At 43.5% G+C, this 12,932-nt stretch overlaps 1 protein-coding gene across 1 annotated transcript in view; it reads left to right on the forward strand.

The window, feature by feature from the left end:
• LOC142744081 (synergin gamma-like) overlaps positions 1–12,932 on the forward strand; it is a 56,284-nt gene that overhangs the window by 18,969 nt on the left and 24,383 nt on the right. Inside the window, exon 2 of the mRNA XM_075854788.1 lies at positions 12,306–12,356. Coding sequence (XP_075710903.1) covers positions 12,306–12,356 — 51 coding nt within the window. The remainder of the gene's footprint in view (positions 1–12,305; positions 12,357–12,932) is intronic.

Genomic DNA, 12,932 nt, shown 5'->3' on the forward strand with positions numbered 1-12,932 from the left:
GTCATCCCAGGAGGCGGGGCTACGTTCAGAAGAGAGAGATGCGTCACCTAAACTACGGCCGGGGTAAGTCTAAACTTTTTTTTCCCTGCAGGATTCCCGCAGCGGACATGCCTCACGAAACCTGCGCCACTATTTGGTGCGGTTTTGCTGTCGGAATTCCCTGCGGCTACCGGGGCGGATAAGCTGTGTAGTTTTACTCAGCATATCCGCCTAGTGTGTCCCTTATGATGTCGCTCCTGGAGCTGCTGCTTGTCTCTAAATAGGCAATTGGTCCAGTAGAATTTGGAATTATTTTTTTTTGTGAACCAGCTTAAAAAAATATTGATCTAAATGGTGACGGAAACATCGCTAATGGTTTCCGTTCGTCACCATTCCGGCTGGTTTTCGGACGGAATCAATACCGTAGTCGACTGCGCTAATGGTGACGGAAGCTGTGCTGTCACTTTCACTTTCCGTTGCGGGGTTCACCCGATGGAAACCTCAGACGGAACCCCGGAACGGAAGCGAACGGTGATGTGAACAGGCCCTAACACAAAAGTTTTGTATTTTTTTAAGCATTTGTGATTTTTTGCGGCAGAACCGCAGCATTTCCGCAACAGAGGAGCAGCGATCCCACAGCATAAATTGACATGCTGCGGCTTAAAAAGCCACACTGCAGGTCAATTTTTTTTGCAGCGTGTGGATGAGATTTGTTCAAATCTCATCCACTCTGCTGCGATTGTAATACGCTGCGGATCTTCCGCAATAAAATGTGTTGCATAAAATCCGAAGCGTTCATGCCTAGTGTGTTCCTAACCTAAGGCCGGATTTACACAAGCGTGTGCTTTTTGCGCGCGCAAAAAACGTGGTATTTTGCGCATGCAAAATGTCCATAACAGCTCCGTGTGGCAGCAGCGTATGATGCGCGGCTGCGTGATTTTCACGCAGCCGCCATCATTATGACACTCTGTTTGTATGTTTGTAGCACGTGGTGCTTTTCTGTTTTCATTCATAGTTTATACTGCTGCGGAAGTGCTGGGTGTGATTTTCACGCACCCATTGACTTCAATGGGTGCGTGATGCGCCAACAATGCACAAATATAGGACATGTCGTGAGTTTTACGCAGCGGACACACGCTGCATGAAAATCACTGACAGTCTGCACGACCCCATAGAGTAACATAGGTCCGTGCGAGGCACGTGAAAATCACGCGCGTTGCACGGACGTATTACACGTTCGTCTGAATAAGCCCTAACAATAAGGCCCAGTTCACAGAGTTTTTGGGCCTTGATATTGACTCGGACACTGCGTCAGAATCAACACCAAAAAACTTCCAAAACCGCCTCCCATTGATTTAATCTGAAATCAATAGGAGCCAGTCGCGGAAAAAAGAAAAAGCAGCACGTCCTTTCTTTCCGCTGTTCCGCCTCTGACCTCCCATCGAAATCATTTGGAGGCAGAAAATGCATTTTTCGCTGCATTTTTTTGTCTGCTGTCATCAATCGCCGCGGGCAAAAAACGCGGCAAGATCGTGTGGGCAGGTCAAAATCTGCCTCAAAATTCGGTGCGTGGTTCCAGTCGGTCGCGGGTGCGCGCTCGCGGACGCATGCGCTGTCGGTCGCGGGTGCGTGCGGTCGCCGGTGAGCGCTCGCGAGTGCACATGCGCGGGAGTTTGCGAGTGCGCACGCGTGGGAGTTTGCGGGTGCGCGCGATCGGTCGCGCAGGCGGTGTTTGACGGGCCCCATGACGAGATGGGGAGCCCCGCAGCTCATGACATTCTCTTGCAGGGGCTCTGTCACCAGATTTTCAAACCCCTATCTCGTATTGCAGCAGATCGGCACTGCAATGTAGATTACAGTAACGTTTTTTTTTTTCAAAAACGAGCATTTTTGGCCAAGTTATCACCATTTTTATATTTATGCAAATTAGCCTTTCTTAAAGGAACAGTGTCATCACAAATTATTTTTTTATATGTTAAAGATGTTAGTGCTTTATTAAAAACGTTTATATTTATTTGTGTGTTTGTGTTTTACTTTTTCTTATTTTTACACTTTTTCTTCCCTATGGGGGCTGCCATTTTTTGTTCCATTTCTGTATGTGTCGATTAACGACACATACAGACATGGAATACGGCAGCCACAGTCCCATAGGGACTGCGAACGGCTCCCGTCCCATTCACTTGTGTGTACGGCGTCTGTGTGGGAACTGCGCATGCGCCGCTCCCACACAGTCCAATTTGAAATTGGCGCCGTCCGGCGCCATTTTCCAGTGGACCGGAAGTCGCGGCCGGACAGTAATATTACTACTTCCGGTCGCGGCTTCCGGACTTGTGCACTTGGACCAGCGGCAGCAGACGGAGCGGACGGGCCGGAGGGAGCCGCGGCAGCAGGAGCAGGTAAGAGATTTCAATGTATGTTCGTGTTTGTGTGTGTTTACTACTGTATGTAAACCTACTACACTGTGTGTTAGCTCAAAAAATGGCGACACACCGTGTAGGAGGTTACACCGTTCAAACCCCTCGTTTATCCCGGCACTAGCCAGGATAAAGGAGGGGGGGATGCTGAGAGCTCACTAGAGCGAGCGCTTTTTACCCAATTTTGCAATGCTGCAATTTTGGGAATAGCTCCATCTAGTGACCAGAAATGGGAAATTTTATAAATTAGAATTAATTTATAATATTTCCTGACTCGTGAAAAAAATAAAAAAAAATTTGAACAATGTTTAATCACCCACACACTAAATGTTTAATTTAAAAAAAAAAAACATGTTTTTCTGGCAACACATTGCCTTTAAGTACAACTGGGCATGTTTAAAGTTATGTCCAAGTGGGCGTGTATTGTGTGTGTACATCTGGGCGTTTTTACTTTTTTTACTAGCTGGGCTTTGTGAATAGAAGTGTATGATGCTGACGAATCAGCATCATCCACTTCTCTTCGTTAACACCCAGCTTCTGGCAGTGCACAGACACACAGCGTGTTCTCCAGAGATCACGCTGTGACGTCACTTCCTGCCCCAGGTCCTGCATCGTGTCGGACGAGCGAGGACACATTGGCACCAGGCGACAGAGGCTACATCGACTTACCTGCAAACGCCGATGCTTCTGCAGAATCAACTGTGGCCTCTGTCGCCTGGTGCCCATGTGTCGTCGCTTGTCCGACACGATGCAGGACCTGGGGCAGGAAGTGACGTCACAGCGTGATCTCTCGAGAACACGCTGTGTGTCTGTGCACTGCCAGAAGCTGGGTGTTAACGAAGAGAAGTGGATGATGCTGATTCGTCAGCATCATACACTTCTATTCACAACGCCCAGCTAGTAAAACAAGTAAAAACGCCCAGATGTACACACACAATACACGCCCACTTGTACATAACTTTAAACACGCCCAGTTGTACTTAAGAAAGTTTAATTTGCATAAATATAAAAATGGTCATAACTTGGCCAAAAATGCTCGTTTTTGAAAAAAAACAAAAAACGTTACTGTAATCTACATTGCAGCGCCGATCTGCTGCAATACGAGATAGGGGTTTGAAAATCTGGTGACAGAGCCTCTTTAAGTAAATCATGCGCTGAGTTTCAGCTCTCTAGGACCTACCATTCTCGACATACTCACAAAAGCAAATATGACACCACTGGCTTCCACATCAAGGACTTTCATATCACATCAGATGACATGTATTAGCCAATAGAAGATCGCAGGTCCTTCATTCTTGGCCTCACTCACATATACACAGTTTTAGACCAGGTTTCCATAACAACCAAGCCATCTTTCTTTACTCGACGTGTTACGTGACTTAAACGAACTGCACCTATACTGGATTTAAGCATTCTCATGAATTGAAACCATAGACCAGTGTGAAGCCGGGGAACTCGGCTATTCTATATTATAAATGTCAATGTCTGTCCTCTATAGGCATCCATGTGCCTGAACCATTTGACCCCAAATTTGGCACATAGGTACATCGGGTGTTCAGGAAGGTTTTCGTAAATGTCCCAACCTTGCCGTTGTTCTGTATACAGAGTTTCGCTTTTATAGTAAAGATGTTTTTATCTGGCAGTAGCAGGTAGTGCACTTTACAAGATAATCCTAGATGGGAAGGTACAGGGGAGCGGTTACCCATAGCAATCAATCAGATTACTGATGGCCAGGAGGAAAACTGCATTACTAGCTGCAGAGACTCCTGCTGCTCGAACTGCTGAAACTCCTCAGCAAACTCGGGCTTTCTCAGCAACAGATCAGACAGATGGCTCTCAGAAGCGCAGAGACTTCTGCCCGAACCCAGGCCAGTCAGCAAGCTGATAGAGCAGATCATGTTGTACAGCGTGCTAATGAGTGGGCTTTCATGCATGATGCTGTTTTCAATTATGATCCAACCATAGTCTATGGCCAACTGGTAATTAAACTGCCAATTTTAATCAACAGGCTTTGTCACAGTCTTATGACTCCATTTCCTACCAGTTTAGCTGTTAGGTATTTAGGAAGTTAAAATTGAAATAAACAGTGTGTAACTGCCGGGGTATATTGGGCTACTAGCGATTTCCCCAGAAACCAAGAAAATATGAGGGCATGGATTAGACTCCTGGGTACACTTGGAACAAATCCAATGAACACACAAACAGACAGACCAACACATTATATCAGGGCAGCGCCAGGTACTTTTTCTAGTATATTAAAAAAGTAAATACTACTACTGTCCTCTCATGTAGCCTTTGGGTCCACGCAGACACCAGGCCTGGGTGCAATTGCAACCTCTGCAAGGCCTACAGCTACGACACTGCTAGTTCGCCCCCCTCCTATCTACAGATCTCATAGCACCATCTCGGGTTGCCTTTTTTTATTTTTCTCCAAATGGCAACTAGAATCACATTATTCTATATCTCCACTATTATTTATACAGGACATCCATGTCTCCAGTAGTAGTCACACAACTGTTTGTCCACATTCAGTTCTGCAAGGCAGTGGCGGATTATCATTAGGGCGTTTCGGGCGGTCGCCCGGGGCCCAAGACTGCCAGGGGGCCCAAGGAGCCTATGACCGCCCGAACCCCCTCATGCCCAGTGGCGGAGGGAGCCCCGGTGCCAGGACCGCACCTGTCAGGCGAGGGGAGCTTTGCTTCTACTTAGCAGCCGTGGTCTCTGCTGCTTTAGAAGCTCCCCCTCCAGCCCCCCTTCCCTGCTCTAAACATCTCTGCTGCTAGCTGTCGGGACATGGGGGAGGGGAGACTGTCGGCGGGCTCTGTGCTGTGAGCAGGAGAAGAGCTGCAGTGAAGACATAAAAGGTAAGTGCATGTGTGTTTAATATCCATATTCATGTGTGTTTAATGTCCATATTCATGTATGTTTAATGTCCATATTCATGTATGTTTAATGTCCATATTCATGTATGTTTAATGTCCATATTCATGTGTTTACAAGGTGTACTTTGTGTATAATGTGCATACTCGTGTATAATGTGCCTACTTAGTGTATAATGTGCATACTCGTGTGTACTTTGTGTACTATGCATACTTTGTGTATAATGTGCCTACTTTGTGTACTTTGTGCATAATGTGTGTACTTTGTGTACTGTGCGTACTTTGTGCATAATGTGCGTACTTTGTACTGTGCGTACTTTGTGCATAATGTGGTACTTTGTGTACTATGCATACTTTGTGTATAATGTGCCTACTTTGTGTACTTTGTGCATAATGTGTGTACTTTGTGTACTGTGCGTACTTTGTGCATAATGTGCGTACTTTGTACTGTGCGTACTTTGTGCATAATGTGCGTACTTTGTGCGTACTTTGTGCATAATGTGCGTACTTTGTGCGTACTTTGTGCATAATGTGCGTACTTTGTGCATAATGTGCGTACTTTGTGCATAATGTGGTACTTTGTGTACTGTGCATACTTTGTGCATAATGTGCGTACTTTGTGCATAATGTGCCTACTTTGTGCATAATGTGCGTACTTTGTGCATAATGTGGTACTTTGTGTACTGTGCATACTTTGTGCATAATGTGCATACTTTGTGCATAATGTGCGTACTTTGTGCATAATGTGCGTACTTTGTGCATAATGTGCCTACTTTGTGCATAATGTGCGTACTTTGTGTACTTTGTGCATAATGTGGGTACTTTGTGCATAATGTGCGTACTTTGTGTACTTTGTGCATAATGTGTGTACTTTGTGCATAATGTGCGTACTTTGTGCATAATGTGGTACTTTGTGTACTGTGCATACTTTGTGCATAATGTGCGTACTTTGTGTACTTTGTGCATAATGTGCGTACTTTGTGCATAATGTGCCTACTTTGTGCATAATGTGCGTACTTTGTGTACTTTGTGCATAATGTGCGTACTTTGTGCATAATGTGCATACTTTGTGTACTTTGTGCATAATGTGCGTACTTTGTGCATAATGTCCTTTGTGCATAATGTGCGTACTTTGTGCATAATATGGTACTTTGTGTACTGTGCGTACTTTGTGCATAATGTGCCTACTTTGTGTACTTTGTGCATAATGTGGTACTTTGTGTACTTTGTGCATAATGTGCGTACTTTGTGCATAATGTGCCTACTTTGTGTACTTTGTGCATAATGTGCGTACTTTGTGCATAATGTGCATAATGTGCGTACTTTGTGCATAATGTGCGTACTTTGTGCATAATGTGCGTACTTTGTGCATAATATGGTACTTTGTGTACTGTGCGTACTTTGTGCATAATGTGCCTACTTTGTGTACTTTGTGCATAATGTGGTACTTTGTGTACTTTGTGCATAATGTGCGTACTTTGTGCATAATGTGCCTACTTTGTGTACTTTGTGCATAATGTGCGTACTTTGTGCATAATGTGCATAATGTGCGTACTTTGTGCATAATGTGCGTACTTTGTGCATAATTTGCGTACTTTGTGCATAATGTGGTACTTTGTGTACTGTGCGTACTTTGTGCATAATGTGCCTACTTTGTGTACTTTGTGCATAATGTGGTACTTTGTGTACTGTGCGTACTTTGTGCATAATGTGCATAATGTGCGTACTTTGTGCATAATGTGCCTACTTTGTGTACTGTGTGTACTTTGTGCATAATGTGCGTACTTTGTGCATAATGTGCGTACTTTGTGCATAATGTGCGTACTGTGTGTACTTTGTGCATAATGTGCCTACTTTGTGTACTAGTGTTTAGGTAGTGTTAGCAATAGTTACGGCGCGGCAGGGTGGTGGTGGAGAAGGGGGGCCCAAGTTTGGGTAACAGCCCAGGGCCCATGGTCTTCTTAATCCGCCACTGCTGCAAGGTGATAATAATCTAAACATAGATGCATTTTGTAAGTTAGAGCACATTAGTGATATGACCTGTGCTGGAAATGGTAAGCATTATTAATATGTCAAACATGTTCTGCTAAGAGCAGTCTGTTAAAGGAAAGTTATGTTTCAAAAATATTATTTTTTCTGTCATACTACAATATTAGTTTTCACATTGCCCACTGGAACAAACACACACACACACACACACACACACACACACACACACACACGCTCACTTTTCATAATTGTACATTGGGACAAAGTCAGTAGAGTCATCTCCTTATCAGTCTTTAATGACGGATGACCGCTCTATTACTGCTGAAGGCCTAGATAAGGCCAGATAACAACACTATCCTCCCATTTGTTGCAGCTGCCATAAAGCACAAACACCTTGCTGTATTGTCTATATAGACAATGCAGGAAGGATGTGTGTGCCCCAAATATGGCTGCAACTAGGGAAGTGTTTTAACCCGTTAGTGACCGGCCCATCGTGTTTCTACGTCGGTCACTAACGGGCCTTATTCCGATGCCATAGACTTTTTACGTCGCGACATCGGAATAAGTAAACAGAGCAGGGAGCTGTCAGATCTCCCTGCTCTCAGCTGCCAGAGGCAGCTGAGGGCTGGGGGCGTCCCTGCTCTGCCGGGTGAGATCGATATTAGTATCGATCTCATCCGTTTAACCCCTCAGATGCGGTGCACAATAGCGTGCACCGCATCTGAGTGGTTTTGGAGAGAGGGAGGGAGCTCCCTCTCTCTCCCACCGACACCCGGCGATACGATCGCCGAGTGTCTGTGTCTCCAATGGCAGCCGGGGGTCTAATAAAGGCCCCCAGGTCTGCCTGGAGTGAATGCCTGCTAGATCATGCCGCAGGCATGACCTAGCAGATGCCTGTCCGCGTTAAACGGACAGGCAGTAATACACTGCAATACAAAAGTATTGCAGTGTATTATAAATGTGATCGCAGAATCACATATTATAGTCCCCTAGTGGGACTAGTAAAAAAGTGAAAAAAAATGTTTAATAAAGTTAATTTAAAAAAAAATGTGAAAAAAAATGAAAAACCCAGCTTTTCCCCTTACAAAATGCTTTACTATTAAAAAAACAAAATAAAGTTAAAAAGTTACACATATTTGGTATCGCCGCGCCCGTAACTACCCCGACTATAAATCTATTACATTATTTAACCCACACGGTGAACGCCGTAAAAAATGTAATAAAAAACTATGGAAAAATTGCTGTTTTCTGTGAATACTGACTTTAAAAAAATGTGATAAAAAGTGATCAAAAAGTCGCATCTACTCCAAAATGGTACCAATAAAAACTACAAGTCGTCCCGCAAAAAAAAAGCCCTCACACAACCGCATCGGCGAAAAAATAAAAACGTTATGGCTCTTCAAATATGGAGACACAAAAACAAATAATTTTGAAAAAAAAGCGTTTTTACTGTGTAAAAGTAGTAAAACATACAAAAACTATACAAATTTGGTATCGTTGCAATCGTAACAACCCGCTGAATAAAGTTATTGTTATTTATATCACACGGTAAACGTCGTAGATTTAAGACGCGAAAAAGAGTGGCGAAATTTCAGGTTTTTTTCTATTTCCCCCCCAAATAAAAGTTAATAAAAGTTAATCAATAAATAATATGTCCCCCAAAATGGTGCTAATACAACTTGTCCCGCAAAAAACAAGACCTTATATAGCTATGTCGACGCAAAAATAAAAAGGTTATAGCTCTTGGAATGCGACGATGGAAAAACTTAAAAAATGGCCTGGTCATTAAGGTCTAAAATAGGCTGGTCATTAAGGGGTTAAAATAAATATAAACAATGAAATAAAAAACATAAGGGGGAATATATCAAAATTATAAATAGTTGCGCTAAAACTTTCCGAAAGTGGCAATAAAATTGGACGGGGTTTAGCTGAAGGGGGTGGGGCCTCTGGCAGATTACCCATAATTTACAGCAGAAACTGCATAAGTTATTGCGTAAATCTACACCTGCTCATAGGCGTAGATTTGCATTTCTGTCATATGGACAGCCATAGATGCACCAAATTAATTTAGAGGTGTGCACCTCTTCACAAATTTTTCACAATTCCTGCTGACGTAAATTATTTTAGAACTAACGTTTGGAACGCCAGTCTTGAATTTAAGTGTGTAGAAGAGAAATAACGGGAGGAAATTTTTAAGTAAGAAAGCTAAAATTAAATAACGTATTCCCGTTAAATCTGTATCCTATAAGAATATATTTTCGTAGCTCAGAGGTCAATTTACTTAAAGAGGTATTATGGTTTCAGCTAATAAGTTATTCTTTGCATAATGGAACATTATACCATTTTCCAATATACTTTTTGTATCGATTGCTCACGCGTTTCAAGATTTCTGCTTGCTGTCATTCAATTTGCTCTGATACCTATAATTAGTCCTGCACCTGTGTGTCATCACATGACCAAGACAGATTTATATTCACTGGAAGTAAACAATGAAGATTTCTATTGAATGGCAGCAAACAGAGATCTTGAAAAGCATAAGGAACATTTTCTCCCTACCCTGATTTGGTAGCATTTTAAAATCTTTCCTCTTGTAATGTGAAACAGACTTTCTGGGCTGAGACAGTTAGGGTGCAGTCACAAGTGGCGTATTTGCCTTGTGTTTTTGCAGGGAAAAATTTACAATGTAGTTGTAATGAATCGGGGTAGGGAGACGACAGGTGAGCCCTAATCTACCCGCAACTCAGTCCCTGCCTACTTGCATGGCCCGTCCTAAGTGACGGCGTACAACTGGGCGACGGTCCCTACGCTCAGTAAGTGCAAGACTGACAACACAAGACAAGGGCACACAGAAGCAAAGGGGGAAGTAGGGGCAGTTGCCCACGGAAAAGCCGTGAGCAACAGGCAGTGGTGAACGAGCCGAATCAAACCAGGATAGTACGTAGTAGCAAAACAGAGCAGGAGAATAGTCAGGCAAGTCAGGGTCAATGTTACAGCAGTCAATCAGGTAATAGCAGGAATAGCAGAGCCAGGAAACCAGAGAATCACAGGCAAGGAACATGCTGCAAGTGAGGGTATAAATAGACCAAGGGCGGGAGCTAGAACCGTCAGGCCAGGCTGTGATAGGTTCTCCCTCTCCTCAGCCTGCAAGCCTGAGTGGTAACAGATCGCGTCACTCTAGCAGACCTTGGAGCTGATGAAGGCTGATTAACTCCGGGCGTCGACACAGAACCTGTGTCTGGCAAACCCTTTACAGAAGTCCAATGGGAAAAATATTACGCAACGCAAGAAATTGAAAAATCTGCCTGAGTTAAAGTGTAGCTAAATGTTCGACAAACTTCTGACATGTCATAGTGACATGTCAGAAGTTTGTATTGGTGGGGGTCCGAGCAAGGAGACCCCCACCAATCGCTAGAACGAAGCAGCTGAAGCGTTCGTGTGAGCGCTCAGCTGCTTCGTGTCTGTTCGTTTATTTCCGGAAATAAATGTATCGGTGTACGGACTCAACAGAAAGTCTATGAGCCCGTACACGATACATTTATTTCCGGAAAAAGCCGATCAGACACGAAGCGGCTGAGCGCTCACACAAACGCTTCAGCTGCTTCGTTCTAGCGATTGGTGGGGGTCTCCGTGCTCGGACCCCCACCAATACAAACTTCTGACATGTCACTATGACATGTCAGAAGTTTGTCGAATATTTAGCTACACTTTAAGTAAAATAGTCCAGCAGCACCAGTGTATAGCAAAAGCAGTGGGAGCTCGCCCCAGGGACCCGACTTCCATCCCTTCTGGATACAAGATTTCAAAAAGAGGCAGCACTCCAGAATACGTGTAAGGGCTTATTTACACGAACGTGATATACGTCCGTGCAACGCGCGTGATTTTCACGTGTGTCGTACGGACCTATGTTAGTCTATGGGGCCGTGCAGACAGTCCGTGATTTTTGCGCAGCGTGAGTCCGTTGCGTAAAACTCACGACATGTCCTATATTTCTGCGTTTCTCGCGCATCACGCACCCATTGAAGTCAATGGGTGCATGAAAATCACGCGCACCACACGGAAGCACATCCGTGGGACGCGCGTTATTCGCACAACAGCAGTCAAAAGTATGATTGAAAACAGAAAAGCACCACGTGCTTTTCTGTTTACAAACATCCAAATGGAGTGTCATAATGATGGCGGCTGCAGGAAAATCACGCAGCCGCACATCCTATGTGATGACACACGAAGCTGTTAAGTGCAAAATGCTCGTGTAAATCCGCCCTAAAACAGGGAGCTACTTTATTAGCCCTGGTCCTAATAAAGTAGCTCTCTTTTTTTACACGTATTCTGGAGTGCTGCCTCTTTTTGAAATCTTGCTTGAGCTATGTAATATTTTTCCAATAGGATTAAATTATAGAGTTATCCGCAGCGTATTTTTATGCTGCAGAAATACAAGGCAAATACGCCACGTGTGACTGCACCCTGAGGGTTGATTCACATAATGCAGATTTTGTTGCAGGAATATCTGCGACTGCAAATCAGTTCCATGCATCTGAATGTGATTGTTTCTGCAGCAGGTGCATGCATTTCTACACGTTTCATTCAGATGAATAGAACAGATTTTCAGTTGCAGTGATTTCTGCAACAATATCTGCCGTGTGTGACTGCACCCTTGGGAATATTCACGATTTTGTCAGTCATTTCTTTTCTATCACAATGCCAACCATTACCGCTTTGGTACTTGTACAAAATATTATCTTACATCTGGACCTCCATATCACATCCCAATCTACTATACTCTAAAACCAACACAGAGTGAAGAATAGGAAGCAGTCATGGCAGTAGTGAAGTGAAGCCGTGCCTTGCTTAGCTCATACAATCCATGAAAAAAAAAAAAAAAGGAATAGCCACGGTACATGGTTCCCACTATTTTATTAGCACATATGTCAATGTAAAGGCGATACTGAACTGATGACAATAAAATTCGTTTTGTGTGGAAATTAGAGAAACATTCTTGCATCCAAAGCGATTTGTTTATTTTTTATGTATATTTATTTTATTTTAGCTTGATACATGTTCTACTCACCTGAAGACCTGCTTGATGAACATTCATAAGGTAATGATGTATAAATGACTTTATATACAAAATAAGTCACCTCCAAGAACGGCTCTTGTATCGGCAGGACCACTGCCGCCCCTTTAATGGCACCTTGTACTTCTTCAATTACACAGTGGCTTCTAGCACAAAATGACTGCTTGCAGGAGTTCTCAGCAGCAGGATCCCCCATTATTAGCTGGTTCTGGGTGGGCATGTAATCTGAACAGTGGTAATTTGTTTTTTAGTGGCAAAAAAAACATGATGGGTAGAGTTGTATAAATGGCAACCAAGTTATGTCATATTATACTGCATATAGAACAAGTAACTGCCTGCCAAGACTACTTTTTATTTTCTCTATAAACAGCTGTGCTCCAGGAGCTTTGCTGTGCGCTCCTATCCCATAAATATGCCAGACACCTACTCATCAAGACATCAAGGACGGCTCTTCTCTTGAATTATCCCTTGTGTCTTGAGTTGGGTCTCTTGTCTAGGTTGTTTGCTGATGGTTCTTGAAAGAACAATCTTTTGATTCCAGCATTTTCCCTTTACTACTGTAGGTTCCTTTATTGAAAAATATGTTATTGCTGTCAAATT

This window comes from Rhinoderma darwinii, chromosome 1, assembly GCF_050947455.1.
Source record: "Rhinoderma darwinii isolate aRhiDar2 chromosome 1, aRhiDar2.hap1, whole genome shotgun sequence".
Classification (NCBI taxonomy): Eukaryota; Metazoa; Chordata; class Amphibia; order Anura; family Rhinodermatidae; genus Rhinoderma; species Rhinoderma darwinii.